We start from the raw sequence: 17,159 nt of genomic DNA on the forward strand, positions 1-17,159 counted from the left end.
ACAACTTTTTCATTTCTCAAATAGAAACAAATGATTTAGGGCAACAGATACAATTGTTTGATTTGAATCGTTGTGTTCTGGAATGTGTGTAATGACTGTCTGTATGTATGTACTGTGTGTTTCCTCACACTGCTCTTGTCTCCATTGGGGTTGTCCAGCTCCCAGGTGGACATGGAGATGCTGCATTCTGCGGGGGTGAAGGGGGCCGCCTCGCTGGTCTGTAAAGCCTCCAGAAGGGATGTCTTCCCCTGTCTCGGTGGACCAATCACAAGCATCTTCAGCAGTTTACAAGGGGCAGCCTTCCGAAGGTATGCCCGGAGGAAAGCCAGGACAGACGCAGGACCTGAAACACCAGAGAAGCACTTTGGTTTCGGCATGTTGGAAATTACCAATTACCAAGAAACCATAGACTACTAGGTACTGCAACGCACTAAAACAACGTTTATTTTTCAAGTACTGTGCATAAATCTCATTTCTGGATACTTGTAAGACATTTGAAGAAGCACATTTTATACTGCTGATCAGAAACACATTTCATTTTCACAATTTTACTTTGTATGACTGCTGTCTCTTTGGTTACTCTTGGCATCCACTATGGACCTCATAGCAGAGGTGTGGACTCGAGTCACATGACTTGGACTCGAGTCAGACTCGAGTCACACATTTTATGACTTGAGACTCGACTTGACAACATCACAAAAGACTTGCGACTCGACTTGGACTTGAACACCAATGACTCGGGACTTGACTTGGACTTGAGCCTTCTGACTTGAGGTGACTTGCTACTTTAATTCAGAGGTCTCCAACACGCCGATCGCGAGCTGCCGTTAGAAGAGCAGACTCCCGTCGGGGAAAGCAGAATCTTCAGCCGCTCCTACTCTTGCTGAGAATCCTTGCAGGCAGGGGCGGGTCTTTATTTAGCTGGGCCACCATGCGGCCAATCATATGCGAGGACACACTAGGATCATACCATTATGTGAAAGAAGGGTGGGTGCACAGCATGTGCAGAGCGACGGGGAGACGGGGAGCCGGATTTAAATGCAAGCGCGTCGGAAAAAGTCAAGAAATGAGCGAAAACCGAAAAAAGAAGCAGCATCTGGCTGCTTTTCAATGATATTGGAGAAAGCAAAGCTGAGTGCAGGATTTGTAAAATGAAAATAACCTTCAGAGCAGGGTAAACACTCAGGATTTATTGTCAGAGGTGGGAGAAGTTCAGACAATTAAACAAAGTTACAATCAGGGTTCCCGCGGGGTCTTAACAAGTCTTAAAAAGTCTTAAATTTGATAATCAGAATTTAAGGCCTTAAAAAGGTCTTAAATATGATTCAGAAGGTCTTAAAAATTATCGAATTTGAAAGGTACTTCTGTGTTGCGATAGCGTCTAAATGTGTTTTGGGGGAAATGTCCGGGCTGCAAAGTAACCAGTACGGTAATAGCCTTTCAGTTCCCCCCAACAATTTGTATTGAATTAAATCAACATGGAACCAGTAATCACTAACTTTGTTTCCCCCGGCCCCTTATTGGAGAACACCCAGCTAGTAACCTAGCAACCAAGCTTCAGCTCATGTAGCCTATCTTCGAATCTACTTACAAATAAATATGGGGAAGTGTAAGTTCAACCGTATTTGGTTGGAAAACATCTAATTTCGTGCTTGGTTGAAACCAGTGGAGGGAACGTGTTTGAAGCCCGCTGCACCTTTTGCAAAATAAATTAGTGTTTGTTTTGCTAATGTAGCGTTAGCTAGTGGAGTGCTAGTGGAGCAGCAGCTAGTGCAGCAGCAGCTAATGTAGCGTTAGCTAGTGCAGCAGCAGCTAGTGCAGCGTTAGCTAGTGCAGCAGCTCCCGCAACAACACCGGGGGACCTCCGGGCGAAGTTTGGGTCTACGTCAACCCTAAAAGCGGAGGTGCTGTAGACGCTAAATACCTTAGCTAAACACCAATCATACAACAGCAACGATGAAATAGTGTAGCCAAGGCAGCAGAGCTCAGTCTGAATATAGCTCTTGTCACTCTCTCTCACACACACACACACACACACACACACACACACACAACACACACACACACACACACACACACACACACACACACACACACACACACACACACACACACACACACACACACACACACACACACACACACACACTAGGGCTGCTCGATTATGGCAATAATCAAGATTATGTTGGTCAATAATTAATATCACGATTATTAAATATGATTATTCATTGACTTTGAAAACATCCATTTATTGAACTTTAAAACAGATAATAATTTGAACAGTATCTTTTTAACTGTTGATTACCCTGAACGTATAATTCAACTGAAAAACCAATACAAAAATTAATTAAATAAATGATACATTACTAAAAAAATCATTAGATCAAATATGTTGTGGTGCACTGTCACAACCTAGCAAAGCAAAATAATCGTTTTTTCCGATTATGTTGTTTTCGTAATTGTGGCAGGCCAAAATCGTAATTGCGATTAAAATATGATTAATTGCACAGCCCTAACACACACACACACACACACACACTCAAGCGCACACACATACACACTTTTTGTCTAACACGCTAACACAGTTCTGTACTGTTATGCTGTTGTGTTCAGTCATTGTTCTTATGTTGAACATGAATACATTTACTTTGTAAGTGATTATGGGACGTATTTCTTCTTTATATACATTTTCCTTCACACTTTATTGCCGTGAAATAGGTCTTAAATTCTATTCAAAGTGGTCTTAAAAAGGTGTTAAAAAGTCTTAAATTTGAGTTGGCGAAACCTGCAGGAACCCTGTACAATAAAAAGTCCTGCATTCAAAATGTTACAAGTAAAAGTACAAAAGTATTAGCATCAATATATACTTAAAGTACCACCTGCAGAGGGATCTAGATGCAGGTGTTATTTTCCCCATAGAGACCGCCTCGCTGCACATTATCCCTTGCATAAAGATAGATTGTGGGTCCCTTATAACATGTTGTACACAGTGGAAATAAACATTCTGGTTACCTCAACATCAGGGATCTTATCCATTAAACTCCTTCTGAATCAAACCGTCACGGTAGCCTTACCTTACTGATCCCTCTTAAATTAGAAAAACACACGTTACTTTACCAGCAGAGAGAAAATGGATTATTAAATTATTAATGTGACTAATAAAGAGCAATTTGATTATTAAGTATTATTCTGTTGATCGATGTCATTACATTTGGTGAAAAACACATAATGACTTGTTTATGACTCGTTTTGTCAAAGTTTAGGACTTGACTTGAACTTGCCCATCCTGACTTGAGACTTGACTTGGACTTGCAAAACAATGACTTGAGACTTGACTCGGACTTGAGCGCAAAGACTTGAGACTTGACTCGGACTTGCAAAACAATGACTTGGTCCCACCTCTGCCTCATAGTAATAAAAACGACTTTCTGGACATAGGTGAAGCCAGGCATTAGTTATACGTTATTGAATTATGTAGGTTACTGAAAGGAAAACCTTATTCGGAGACTGTAAATTGTATTTTTTTTTTAGGAAAGGTTCATCTTAAACCAAAGGTGACATGTGAAATCTAAAACAGGTTTTGCTTGCTGTTATCATCCCAGCCATGAACAGGTCCTTTTCTACCTGGCTTCCAATGTGAGTGGTGGGGAACAGAATGCACTGTGGGGCTTCACCAGTCCTTCAAGCCTTCTGCACATTCAACAGTCAAGTGAGGGTGTCATTAAAGACAGTTGGACAGTACCTTCTTTTCTGACGTCCTGGGGGACATTAGTAATGTTGAGGTCTTCCGTGTCCAGCTGCCACAGGTTGGACAGTTGACTGAGCTCTGCAGGAAGCTCCCGGATTCTTGGATTACTGTTCAGTGGAAAAACATGGGTCAATACTTCACATGACAGCTACCTACCATCCAAATGACTTCAGTTGCGTTATTATTCCTGCTTTAAGTCAATTGGATTATTTAGAAATCACAGACTTCCGTTAAGCCCACAACAACAACAGTCAGATTGAAATGTTGCCAAATGATGCTGTGGTTCATAACTTCCAACTTCAATCATTGTGGCTCCTGCAAACAGCTGGAGCAGGAGGACTGGCCTCAGACCAGCAGGGGTCCCGGAGACTGAACCCAAAAGCAGTGATCATGTTTCACATTTCATTTCACTTCCTATGGTGACATCAGTGTTAACACCCAACAAGTTTATTATAAAATGAGATAACGTAAAATAATACAACTTTATTAGTCCCAAATCGGGATCTAAAAAAACGTTTAGAAAACTCCAACTACTTTGCATACTTATGTCTAGAGTATCCTATGTTTTTTATTTTAAGAAGTAGATTGTTCTATTAAACCGTATTCTGTATATTTTAAATTATTAACTTTTCTGTTGATTTGTATATATTTACTGTTTATAATTCAATTTATTCAATTGTTTTTTTAAATCTATTTAAACTCATGTGCAATGGGCAGACTCACTTGGAGAGGTAGAGCTCAGTGAGGCTGTGCAGACCACACACTGACTGGGGAACACACTCCAGCTGGTTATCATTCAAGAAAAGCACTTCCAGTGAGTCCCGCAGAATCATGGGAAACTCTATGGAACACACTGCCAAGACAGAGCCATGCATGGTCAAACACAACAGACACTTTATAACATTGTAACTTGTACTGAAACTGGCTTTGTGCCAACATTTCCAAAGGAAATAACAAGTAAGCAGCAGATTACACATAAGTGGGAAATGATGTAAAACATTATGTAACACTGATACAAAACAAAATACTGTCGCACAACAATTTGGTATTGAACCAAACCTCATCACAGGATGGAATCATTCACCAGGATCTGGTTAGTTTGAGCTATGGGGTCAGAGATGGTTCAATTAATGCGTGTCACCCGGAGGCTGGGAGCCAGTTGTGTTTTTTTTTCATGTTTCTATCTCATGATCCATCTCTTGGCATTTTTGTCATTGTTGCTTTAGAGTTAAACAACATGTTTCATGATTTGATATTGAACTGCTACACAGACTTTTTAGACTCGACTCACCTTTCACTCTCCATACATCAAACACCAGTGAAACAAAAGGCAAATATAAAGAAATCTACAAATCATGTTCTATACACTTTCTCAGTTTGAGGAACTATTGCAAGTACCGGACAATTATAATATTGAAATGTACTGTATATAATTGTTGCGGTCACATGATCTTATAAATAGCGAAGCAGGATAATAGAGTGCCACAGTGACGCGTCCTAAAACCCGGAAGTAAGTTAGCATTTTACCACTTCTGGTTCCTTCGACAAAAACCAATGCAATTTCTCCATAGGGTTTTGGAAAATAGCTGGAAATAAGGTCTGTGGTTGACACACATTTATGAGACAGATCACGTTTTGTTCAGCCGGATAATATCCACATGTCTACCCTACTTTTATAATTTTCTAATCATAAATCTATCGATTAGATTTATGATTTGCATTGGTTTTTGTCGAAGGAACCGGAAGGAGTTTACCTCCGGGTTTTAGGACGCATCACTGTGGCACTCTATGGCTCAAACAATGTAATGGTGTGATCACAAATATGATTGGACTTGATCAGACTCAAATGCTTTGAATGCATGTGAAGCAGATGTACCTGGCTCTGGGTCCCTCCTGTTCCAGGTTGTCAGGAAGGCCAGCTTCCTGGATTTGGGCCCCTCCTCTGTTCTAAATAGACAATTTTAAATTTGGTAAAAAGGCAAAAGCAGTAGAAGATAAAAACTTCCAACCCAGTATACTGCATGTTTCTTTTTTTAAGTGCCAATCTCCCTTACAAAAAAAGATTAATCAGCAAGACATTTAGGAAGAGTTTTCTCACTAGCTTTAGGAATTATCCGTATATTGATGCTGACAGATGGCTCACAGGACCGTTATGAGCTCCAGTAAGATGGGAACGTCTGTCCGTCCGTGTGTGTGTGTGTGTGTGTGTGTGTGTGTGTGTGCAGAGTGGACCTACCTGCCCAGCTGGTTCCTGGATAGATCCAGGGTCCTGAGCCTAGAGCACTTCCACTTACTGGGGGCAGGGAGTGTGTCAATGTGATTCCCACACAATCTCAACGACACTAGAGCCTGATGGGAGGAGGAGATGCTGTGACTGCACATTCACACTTTCATGTCTGCGTACAGCTGTTCCTCCAGCCAAATGAGCTGCCAGAAGTATGTAGCCTATGTCAGTATGAGGCCAAACTTGAAAGAGTGTTAAAAGCAGCAGCTTCAGCTCCCAGAAAAGGTGTCTAACAGATATATGCGTACATCATAGACTGGTTGTGTAGTTGGTCGGCGGGCCTCACAGAAATACTATTGTTTTCTACATGTGTTTTAAAACTTAGTAAAAACTTCCCTGCTCTGCTCCATTTTTGGGCAAGTAGACAATAGAAGTTATGGATGTGCTGGATGAGCAGAAACAGCATTAGCCCTTTCACTCAGCCTGCCCACTGCGGTGTTCCTCCTCCTGTTCTTTATAAGGGTGTATAAACGACAACCGGAACGACAGGAATACGAACACTTATCCGATCACACGCAGCAGTATTAATACTTTTGTTATCATATTCGTTCATGAATTTTGGTTGAAACTATCATTTCTAACCCCTAACTGCACTCTTGGTCCACATACACACCTCCAGTTCAAAGAGATATGAGGGCAACTCCTTCAGGCTGTTGTCAGAGAAGTCCACCTCCTGCAGCTGCGTCCTCCAGGACATGGAGATGGTGTTTGGAAGATTCTCAATGACATTGGAAGAAGCGTTGCATTGCTTCTGCATAGGATGTGATAGGAGAATATCCATTTGGTTATTTTGGATGATATTCATTTCATTCACTTATCATACATCTCATCAGCAACAACAACGAAACCCACTACAGGAGGGAGGTGAACCAGCTGGCCACGTGGTGCATAGACAACAATCTATTTCTCAATGTGGAGAAAACAAAGGAGATTGTTGTCGACTTCAGGAGAAACGACACCCAACACCCCCACCCACAGACCATCGGTGGTACTGCTGTGTAACAGGTGAGCTGCACCCCCCCCACACATTGTTGTTGTGTTTTTATCTTAATGTGTGCATATGTTTAAATGTGTGTTGATTGTGTATATATAGGATATACATATTTTATACATTTTGTATTATTGTATTCGGGATTGTTGGAAACGTTATTTCGATCTCTCTGTCTGTACGCACAAACTGAAAGATTGGCATTAAAGTTGACTTTGATACATTAAGTTCCAGCAAAACCCCAAACTGCAGCATCAGAATCAGCAGACATAGTAAACAGGAAGTGGATGACAGCAGTCCAGTTTCTCACCAGAGGACAGGCCCAGGGCTCCGGGAAGCTGCTCAGTTTGTTCCTGCACACATTGAGCAGGATCAGGGACTTCAGACAGTGCAGGACTGCTGTGGGCAGGCTGCTGAGACAATTATCAGACACCTCCAGCTCCTCCAGCTTACGCAGACCAATCCAGTTAGTGGCTGACACAGAAGAAAAACACAACACAGCCGAAATGAAAATCAACCCTGAAACTGAAAGGCCTTTCAGCTGTTGCCACTGGAAATAGTTTGAATCAGTATTGAAATGGTAATAGTCACTATAATGGAAAATATATGGCAAACTCCATTCATCTGACATGATGTGTTTACATAAATGTACTACCAACATGTTGATTATTACAGCTTTATAATAAATGAAGAGACCACTGAAAAATGATCGGTCACAAATACAAAATTATTTTTGAAATGATTAGAACATACTGGAAGGAATGTCAAACAGGTCTGTGAGCTGGTTCTTAGCAGCAGAAATTCTCTGGATGTGGGTCAGGTGGAGGAGTCCGGGCGGCAGACTGCTGAGCTGGTTCTGGGAGAGATTGATGTGCTGTAACCTGAGCACAGGAGAGAGGGAGGATGTTTATGATACAACCAGCTTCATTTAGGAATCACTCTTTAATCAGTGTTTGCCCTACTTTTGTAAAAGAGAAAAGCTGAAACACTGACATTTTGATCAATTGTTTGCCCTTTTAGCTTAAGAAAAAGCAGATCATGGAGTTTAATCATGGAGCCCAGTAACAGAATACATTTAAAGACTGAAAGCATTAAATAACATTAAGCTGGCCCTTTCTATTAAAAGTGTATTAAAGTCAGTGCAAACAACCATGAGAATACAAACTCAGAAAAGCAAGAGTCCCGAAGGTACATCAGCTTCAAAAGAGCCAAACTGTTCAAAGTGCTACATACAGAAATTACAAATTGATATTCATCTAACTATTTGTAAATGTTCTGCGATGGTGGATGTGTAGATGTTCTGCTGTCATGATATCAATGGGCAGCTCATTCCATTTTGGAGTCACGATAGAGAGCAGGGAGTTGTGCACAGTGAAGTGCACGTGCTGAAGTGTATAATGGAAGCATTTCCTGAATGTAGGAATGTAGTGATTGATTCACTACACGGTTATGCACATGTACAAACAGAACATGAGGCATTGGGTTTATCAGGAGCAATGAGCATATGGTGGGGGTGCTCCTGCTTCTGTAGCCTGTGTTCAGCATCAGAATAAGAATCAAGTGTATTGCCAGGTACCTTTACACATACAAGGAATTTGCTTTGGTATCTGGTGGTCAAACATAAACAACCTAGTCCAGTGTTAATCCAGTGTTAGTCTTGACGGCGTTTCCTGTAGCTTCGGTATTTTTGGTGATGAGGTTCCTTCCGTCTCTCTTGATCGCTCTGCTTTGGCTCTTTTATGCCAGCTTTCAGTCTGGCTCTGGTGATACTGTACATTTCCTCACCTGACAGAAAAGCAGCTTTTTTGGCTCTGGACAGGGCCCTTCGCTATGACTCCTCAATAACTTGTACAAATGAAATAAACTTGTGAGTATGAGATAATACTTTGTATGTATGAGATAATAACTTGTATGTATAGTAGAAGATAATGACGTATAGCTGCTAGCTGGCAGTGTGTATTTGTCACAGCTGGTGCCTGTGTACCTGGAGCAGAGGACCTGCTGGGAGCTGGCAGCAGCTGGCAGCTCCTTCAGAAGATTGCTGGAAAGATCTAGAGTCTGCAGGCCGATGAGGCCCCAGGGCACCACGGAGGGCAAAGCCCCAAGGCTGTTGGAGGACAGATCTAGGTGGGCGATACGTGAGGAGACATCCATGAACCAATCGAGCTCCAACCAGGGCAGCTGCAGACCGCTCCAGCACACAGACACAGCCTGCACACAGCATGGGGGGGGTAAGCAGGGTGACTCAAATCTTATCAACCTAATTGTAATACATTGTAAAGCTTAGCTGAAAAGTAAACATTTGTGAATGAACTAAGACTTTCATCATATTATTCTTTCAGAGTTTTCAATTTCATGCAGTATTGTCAAGGCTTTTTTTAATTATTAAAGATCCTTTGAACACAAAAGAAAATGTATTTGTATGTAAATACTGCAATTGGTTTAATATGATATAATATATAATATAATTTCAATATTTTACTATCTTTTATAATTAAAATGACTGTTTTCATTCCCATTATGAGTTTTTAATTGACATGATCCATATGCAGCAGAGATCTCATCACAATAATATAATGATAACTTCTATATGGCTATTCTGAGTATTTCTCTGTAAAACGATATTAACACTCCCTGCCCTCTTACTACCAGAACTTACTGGGGTAAGTGGAAGTGCTCTTGTCTCAGTACCCTCGATCTATCCAGCTGGGCAGGTAGTTCCACTCTGCACACGCACCTCCGCATACACACGCACGCACACACACACAAATTCCTTATTGTTCTTTGAATGTTTTGGATAATGTTTAGGATTGAATTGCCTTGTGTATTAATAGGATTCCTGATCACTGCTCTGACATCACAAGCCATTGGTCTGCACCGCAATGAGCTGGCACTCAGACGTATCAAAACTCTAGTGCAAGTCAAACTGAGACTTTTTACTTTTTAGCAAAAAAACTCCTCCTAAATTGTCTGCCAAATGTGTAACGCCTAAGCTGGTGTGTTGTTTGCAAACAGAGCAGACATTCTGCTCCCTAAGGTTTGACACAATCTGCTGTTAAATATGAGCCCTCCTCTGAATGCCTCACATTTGTTGGTTCCGAAACACATTCTTATTACCACCTTTGTTTCCAGAATACAGACCTTGTCTCCTTCTGTGTTTGTGGTTTCCTGTAGTTTGAGTCTAAGGAGGTGTTTGCTGAAGGCTGGGTGGTCCATCAGGGTGTATGAGGAAAACCCCGCCCCATTCTGCAGCAGGAAGCAAGATATCTCCTCATTACCTGCAACACAAAACACACAACTCACTTAATGTGTTCAAAGTCCCAGTGTTCACTACCTGTTACTGTACTGTTCAATAATTACATGGCCTAAATGTTTTCAACACAGAAACGTATACTTTCTTGCAGTTGTTCAGCATGTGCAGCTATAGTTTTGGATTCCTGTCATTGTGCATGCTGGGTCATTCTAAAACTGTCATGGCTTCCCCTATCAGCCAACAATTGGCTCATCAGCACTTTTACTGGTCAGAAGACTTCCCTTACATACCAGAGCTAGCACACAGCTCTGCTAACTCCCCGCCCAGAGTCCCTGACATATTGGACTAGAGATGGGACAAATCTAACCCAATATCCAGGGTATAGTGCGCACCGCCATCGAGGATTGTTGTTGTTATCCTCTGGTTAGCTAGCTGCGTTAACAGATATAAGGAGCTGTTTCTACAACAAGGTGGAGGAGAGCACTCTCCTGTCAGACTGAGAGGCTCAGATAACTATAGCTCAGTGAGGTAAAGGACTCTCTGAGTGTTTAGATAGTTAACTTAGTCTAAGTTATCTCAGTGGGCCTCAAATTGTTTGGTCACCATTTATGTAAACAAGTGTTTCCAGGGCACACCTTTTGATATGATCATTATAGTTATACAAAATAAGAAAATAAATGAAAATAAGGTATGGAATAATTCAAATTCATACTATAGGACAGTGAAACAAAAATACAGTTTAAAAGGGGAGTGGTTAGTGAAATATGCATAAAGAAAATATTTGTACAGTTCTGTTTCCTATGGGTTTTGAGAGAGTTTTAAGTACATTCGACCAAGAAGATACAAACTTGAAGAAAACAGAATCATATAAGTACATCAGGTTTCATAGAGCAAAAACATTTCAAGTGCTACTCAACTGGAGTGTTATGGACCTGCGAGCAAAACTCCATTCACTGGGGCAGATATCACGGGAGAATTTGCTCCAGGCTCAGGAACGTCAGCAGAGCATGTACAACAGATGGTCGACTCGAAACTGAGACAATTTTCACCGGGAGATAAAGTGCTTGTATTACTCCCAACCTCTATCTCTAAACTACTTGCCAAGTGGCAAGGACCCTTCGTGGGTAATTCAAAACAACAAATTATCCCCGGTCTGTTGTGGCGACAATCTCTCACCGGGCCAGAGAGCAGACGTTGCTTCGTTGCAAAGGCAGTTTGCCAACGTGTTCTCCCTGCTGCCAGGGCGCACCTCTCTCATACACCACCGCATAGAAACGCCCCCGGGCGTGGCCATTCGTTCACGGCCCTATTGGCTGCCTGAACACAAGAGGAAAATTGTTCAGGCGGAGCTTCAGGCCATGCTAGAGATGGGAGTGATAGAAGAGTCCACCAGTGACTGGTGTTGCCCCGTCGTGCTGGAACTTAAGTCCGACGGGTAAATCCGGTTCTGTGTGGACTACCGCAGGGTGAATGAGGTGTCCACATTCGATGCTTATCCAATGCCCCGGGTCAACGAACTCCTGGATCGGCTAGGCACTGCTCGCTTTTACACGACACTGGATTTAACCAATAGGCCGCAAGGTGAACCTCGAAAAGTCCTTTAGAAAAGAAATCCCGCTCCACAGAAGTGAAACTACACAATCTTTAGTTCATAAAAAAGAACGATTCATGCTTATCCACCAAAAAAAATGTCGTCGCTAAAATTCCTGCCAATTCTTCTAGGCACGTAATTATTGGCTGAACTATTCCCTTCGAAGCGTAATAATATCTTGGTCCAAAGTCGTGCCACGGTTCATCACGTGATCGTGCTACACCAATTGGGTAGCTGCATATTGTCAACAGAAGTGAAAGATGGCGGCCGCCATGGTTTCATCGAGTAGCGGAGACGAGGAAAACGCACCAGAAAGTCTCAAAGTCAAAATGATCAACACACAAACATTGTTACATGCATATTACGTCTGTGAAGCACGAAAAGGTTGATTGTTTTACCAATACAAGATGGAATACGTACAGGACAAGCTTACAACGGTCGCTCGGCTTGAAGGGAGACTCTCGGAACGTGGTGGCTGAAAACCACAAGCACTGTCTTGATTTCGAGTTCGAAGATATTCCTGAGGACGCTGGCTTCCACCACACATGCTACATAAGGTTTACCGACACAAAGGCCATGACGAAGGTGGAAAGACGGCTCGCACGTGAGGGAGATCAAGACGTTAGGGAGGACCTTGAGGTCGAGCCCATCCCATCGACGTCTCGCAGCACGTACCGAAGCCAAACAGAGAAGCTACGATCAAGGTCAGGCCTGCCAATCGCAGGCTCTGGCCCCGTCCTTCCTGCCCTGTGCATTATATGCAAGATGAAGGAGAAAATGATCATCAAAGCAGGCAAGCGACAAAGGGATCAACTGTGTAAGGCTGAAACATTAAAAGCAGGTAAGCAAACCCCCTCCCCCACCCACACACCACACACACACTACACACACACCACACACACACACACACACACACACACACACACACACACACACACACACACACACACACACATTCTCTGTGGTTGAATAACTGAAAGGTACAATTATGTGTGAGAGATACGTCAACAAACTCATTGAGTTGTCCTTTTTTTCCGTTTAGGCAAATTGCAGAAAGCTGCTGAGAAGAAAGATGACCAAAGTGTTGACCAGCAGGCAAGGAAGTGATTTTGCGTGCTGACAAGAAGTTATTTTCCAGGCTCCTCATCCTTGGCCAGAGCAGGAAAATTGAAATGAGGGAAATTCTGTCATATTCCTTGGGAACTGTGTCATATCCATTAGCAAGTGCTGATGGTTCACTTGCCAAAACAAACAAATCAGCTCTCATGGATCTATTGCAGAGCAAAGGTGGAGAGTGCTTGGTTGACAAAGTTCCAATAGGTGGTGCCATTCTTTTTGATGGCATGGCAGTCATGCAGGCCATGCCATCCAGACCAGCAACATTTGGAGAGCTTGCAGAGACCATACTGCAGAGCATACTCCAACTTGCTTTGCATCACAAGTGTACACGCATTGATTTTGTCACTGACCGGTATCCACCCATCAGCATCAAAAGCCTAGAACGGTCCCGTAGAGCTGATGCAGGGTCACAACTAATAACAATCTTCAGCCCAGATCAGAGAACTCCAACCCAGTGGAAGAAGTTTCTCTCTGACGGAAAAAATAAGGAAGCACTGGCCGAATTCCTTTATGTGGCATGGACACATGCAGACCTCACAACAGTGGGTAAAAACCTCAGCTTGTACATTGCCCATCAAAATCAATGCCACTGTGTAACTGTCATGGAGGGTGTACAGTCTGTTGATGTTGTTGAAGACCTGCAGTGTGATCATGAGGAATGTGACACACGGGTGTTTTTACATGCCCAACATGCTGCACAGGAGCACAAAGCTGTCATCATCAAGAGCTCGGACACTGATGTGGCAGTCATTGCTGTAAGTCTGCAGGCAGATTTGCCATGCAGCTTATATGTGTTCACAGGGACTGGCAACAGGACACGGATCATTGACATTGCCATGGTGTCATCAGCTCTCGGAACCAGTGTGTGTTCAGCCTTGATTGGAATTCACACGTTCTCTGGGTGTGACTCCACAAGCGCTTTCTATGGCAAAGGCAAAAGAAAGTCATTTGCTGTTGCATGTGAGAAAGATGACTACCTTAAGGCTTTCAGAAGTTTAGGTACTAACTTTGACTTGGAGCAATCAACATTTGCACTTCTTTGCCGGTATGTATGTCACCTGTATGATCAGCCAGCAGCCGAACATGTAAATGATGCTAGGTACAAGGCTTTCTGTATGGCATCATCGGCCTTGCCAGAATTAAGCATTCCCCCTACTCATGATGCCCTCCATCAGCACTGCAAAAGGGCAAATTACCAGGCAGCAATAATGAGGTCCTGTCTCAAAAGAGAAATGAATGCTCCATCACCTGCTGGATATGGTTGGGAAATAGAGGATGGGAACGTACACGTCACCTGGATGACAAGAAATCCTGCCCCTGACAGTGTGTTGCATGTGATACACTGCAGCTGCAAAGAGTCTGCCTGTGAGAAAGGCAGATGTTCATGCTTCTCTGCAGGACTCTGTTGCACAGACTTATGTCGTTGCCCAAATTGTGCAAATAAAAAAGAAACAGAGGAAGAGAACGATGACTGCCCTGACACTGACAGTGAGGAATAGGAATAAAAGAGCCTTCTTTCCATCTTTCTTAAGCTCTTTTCTGTTCTTTTGGTTTTAGTGCCTGGCCGACGCGCTCACACATCACTCATAGATACGTTTGTTTTTGGTACTAGAACAGAGTATAATCAGCAGGACTCTTTTAACCAGCTGAGGCAATCACAGCACCAATCAGCCGCTCCGCCCAGCCTGACACCAATCAATTATACTACATTACATGTCCTTCTACTGTTTTCTATGTCATACCTTTTATATTTGTAATAAATCTCGTTTTTATGGTTCATCAGTGTTGTTTTCATTTGTGGAGGGATGAATGAGTAAATAAATGAATCAATGGACATTGGTATAAGTAAGGCAAGGCAAGTTTATTTATATAGCACTTTTCAACACAAGGCAATTCAAAGTGTTTTACAAAAAATTAAAGACATTAAGAAAATGGCATTTAAAATCAGTCATTCAAAAGAAAAGCTAATAAAAGAAACATTAAAAGAAAAAATACATGGATAAAAGTTACAGTGCAGTCTAAGATATGAATAGTTCAATTAAAAGCAGCAACAAAAAGAAAAGTCTTCAGCCTGGAAGTACTGCATTTTATTGATCTAAATTACTTAACGTAACAAGTTAACCTTCTTCTTGGACGCAGAAATCAAGTCATGTTTATTTTAAGAGTGCATTTAACGTGTACAGGGTAACAACAGACAGACAAAAAGTCCTCAGTCTAATGGAATAATCCCAATGAACCTAGCGATGTGAACATGGCAGTCCAGGAATGATAGTTTGATAAATATGAGTTTGATATACTTTATTAATCCCCGTGGGGAAATTGTTTGTAGCTGGAGTTGGCTGATAAACGCTGCTAGTCAATGTTGATTCGATGGTCAACTCTGTTCCCAGATAGTAAAACCTCTCACAAATACCGCGTATATAACGCAAATACCTCGGACTTAGTGATGTATTAAGACATATGACAAAACATGACATAAAACAAGCATACAGCACTGTTTAGAATCCATTTGGTCTGGTTTAGCGTAACCATGGCGGCCGCCATCTTTCACTTCTGTTGACAATATGCAGCTACCCAATTGGTGTAGCACGATCACGTGACGAACCGTGGCACGACTTTGGACCAAGATATTATTACGCTTCGAAGGGTCTAGTTCAGCCAATAATTACGTGCCTAGAAGAATTGGCAGGAATTTTAGCGACGATATTTTTTTTGGTGGATAAGCATGACTCGTTCTTTTTTATGAACTAAAGATTGTGTAGTTTCACTTCTGTGGAGCGGGTTGAAACGATAACAGGGTTCACCTTATGGCCTACAAGGGCTATTGGCAGATTCCCCTTTCTCCAGAGTCTAAGGAAAAAACGGCCTTCTCCACTCCGTATGGTTTTGTACCAATTTGTCACACTTCCTTTCGGATTGTTCGGGACTCCAGCCACCTTCCAGCGGCTCATGGACCAGGTCCTGCGTCTCATGGACCGGGTCCTGCGTCCCCACTCTGCATATGCTGCTGCTAACTTGGATGATGTCATCATTCACAGTGAGACATGGGAGCACCATATGCAGCAGGTGGGGGCAGTGCTCGAGTCCCTGAGGCAGGCGGGGCTCACGGCCAACCCGAAGAAGTGTGCGGTTGGACGGAGGGAGGTACGGTATCTGGAGTACCACTTGGGCGGCGGGCAGGTGCGGCCACAGAAAGAGAAAACAGCCGCCATTTCAGCCTGTCCGGCGCCCAAGATGAAAAAATAGGTCAGGAGGTTAATGGGGCTAGCTGGCTACTACAGGCAGTTCATCCCATCCTTTTCGGAGCTGACCAGTCCCCTGACCGACCTGACCCGAAAGGGTGCTTCAGATCCGGTCCAGTGGACGGAGCGGTGTCAGCTGGCGTTTGAGAGGGTTAAGAAAGCCCTTTGTGGTAAGCCGCTTCTGTATTCTCCTGACTTCTCTCTCCCTTTTGTGTTACAGACCGACGCCTCGAACAGTGGGGTGGGGGCCGTTTTGTCCCAGCAGGTAGAGGGGGTCGACCGCCTCGTACTGTACATTAGCCGTAAGCTCGCCCAGAGGGAGGTGAACTACAGTACGGTGGAAAAGGAGTGCCTCGCCATACGGTGGGCGCCCTGCGTTACTACCTCCTGGGGCGCCCTTTCACCCTCTGGTCGGACCATGACCCGCATGAAGGATGCCAATGCCCGGATCACTCGGTGGTATCTGGTGTTGCAGCCTTTCAACTTCAATGTGATCCACAGGCCGGGTAACCAGATGGTCGTGGATGATTTCCTCTCTCGCTCGGTGGAGGGGGGGGGGGAGTTAGATTGAGGCCGGCAGGATCCCGGCCTGAGTCGGGCGGTGGGGGTATGTGGCAGCGGGGTGTGGTAGGGCGCCGGCTGCTGGAGTGAAGGGAGTGGCTCGGCCGGAGGCCAAACAGCTGATCAGAATCAGGTAATTAGTCACTGAATAAAAGCATGTGGTAACCTGGTTCTGGTCTGTCTTGCAGTAGGCTGGATCCTAGAAGGACGCCAAAGGACCTGTGAAGGATCCCGCAAGGGCAACTGTTTTGTGTATGTTTAACAATAAACCCCTGTGTTACACCCAAACCCTGCTCTTTCCGCCTGTATAATCACGTAATAAATATACAAGTGTAAATTAGATTGTATTTCTGCATGACAAATGTAAACATAA

The 17,159-nt window shown here is 43.3% G+C and overlaps 1 protein-coding gene across 1 annotated transcript in view; it reads right to left on the reverse strand.

Annotated features, from left to right (window-relative positions):
- lrrk1 (leucine-rich repeat kinase 1) overlaps positions 1–17,159 on the reverse strand; it is a 138,157-nt gene that overhangs the window by 82,765 nt on the left and 38,233 nt on the right. Inside the window, 10 exon segments of the mRNA XM_034196605.1 lie at positions 129–343; positions 3,743–3,855; positions 4,472–4,601; positions 5,625–5,695; positions 5,985–6,097; positions 6,646–6,783; positions 7,331–7,494; positions 7,774–7,901; positions 9,005–9,231; positions 10,162–10,298. Of these exon segments, the coding sequence (XP_034052496.1) occupies positions 129–343; positions 3,743–3,855; positions 4,472–4,601; positions 5,625–5,695; positions 5,985–6,097; positions 6,646–6,783; positions 7,331–7,494; positions 7,774–7,901; positions 9,005–9,231; positions 10,162–10,298 (1,436 nt within the window).

Source organism: Gymnodraco acuticeps, unplaced genomic scaffold, assembly GCF_902827175.1.
Source record: "Gymnodraco acuticeps unplaced genomic scaffold, fGymAcu1.1, whole genome shotgun sequence".
Classification (NCBI taxonomy): domain Eukaryota; kingdom Metazoa; phylum Chordata; class Actinopteri; order Perciformes; family Bathydraconidae; genus Gymnodraco; species Gymnodraco acuticeps.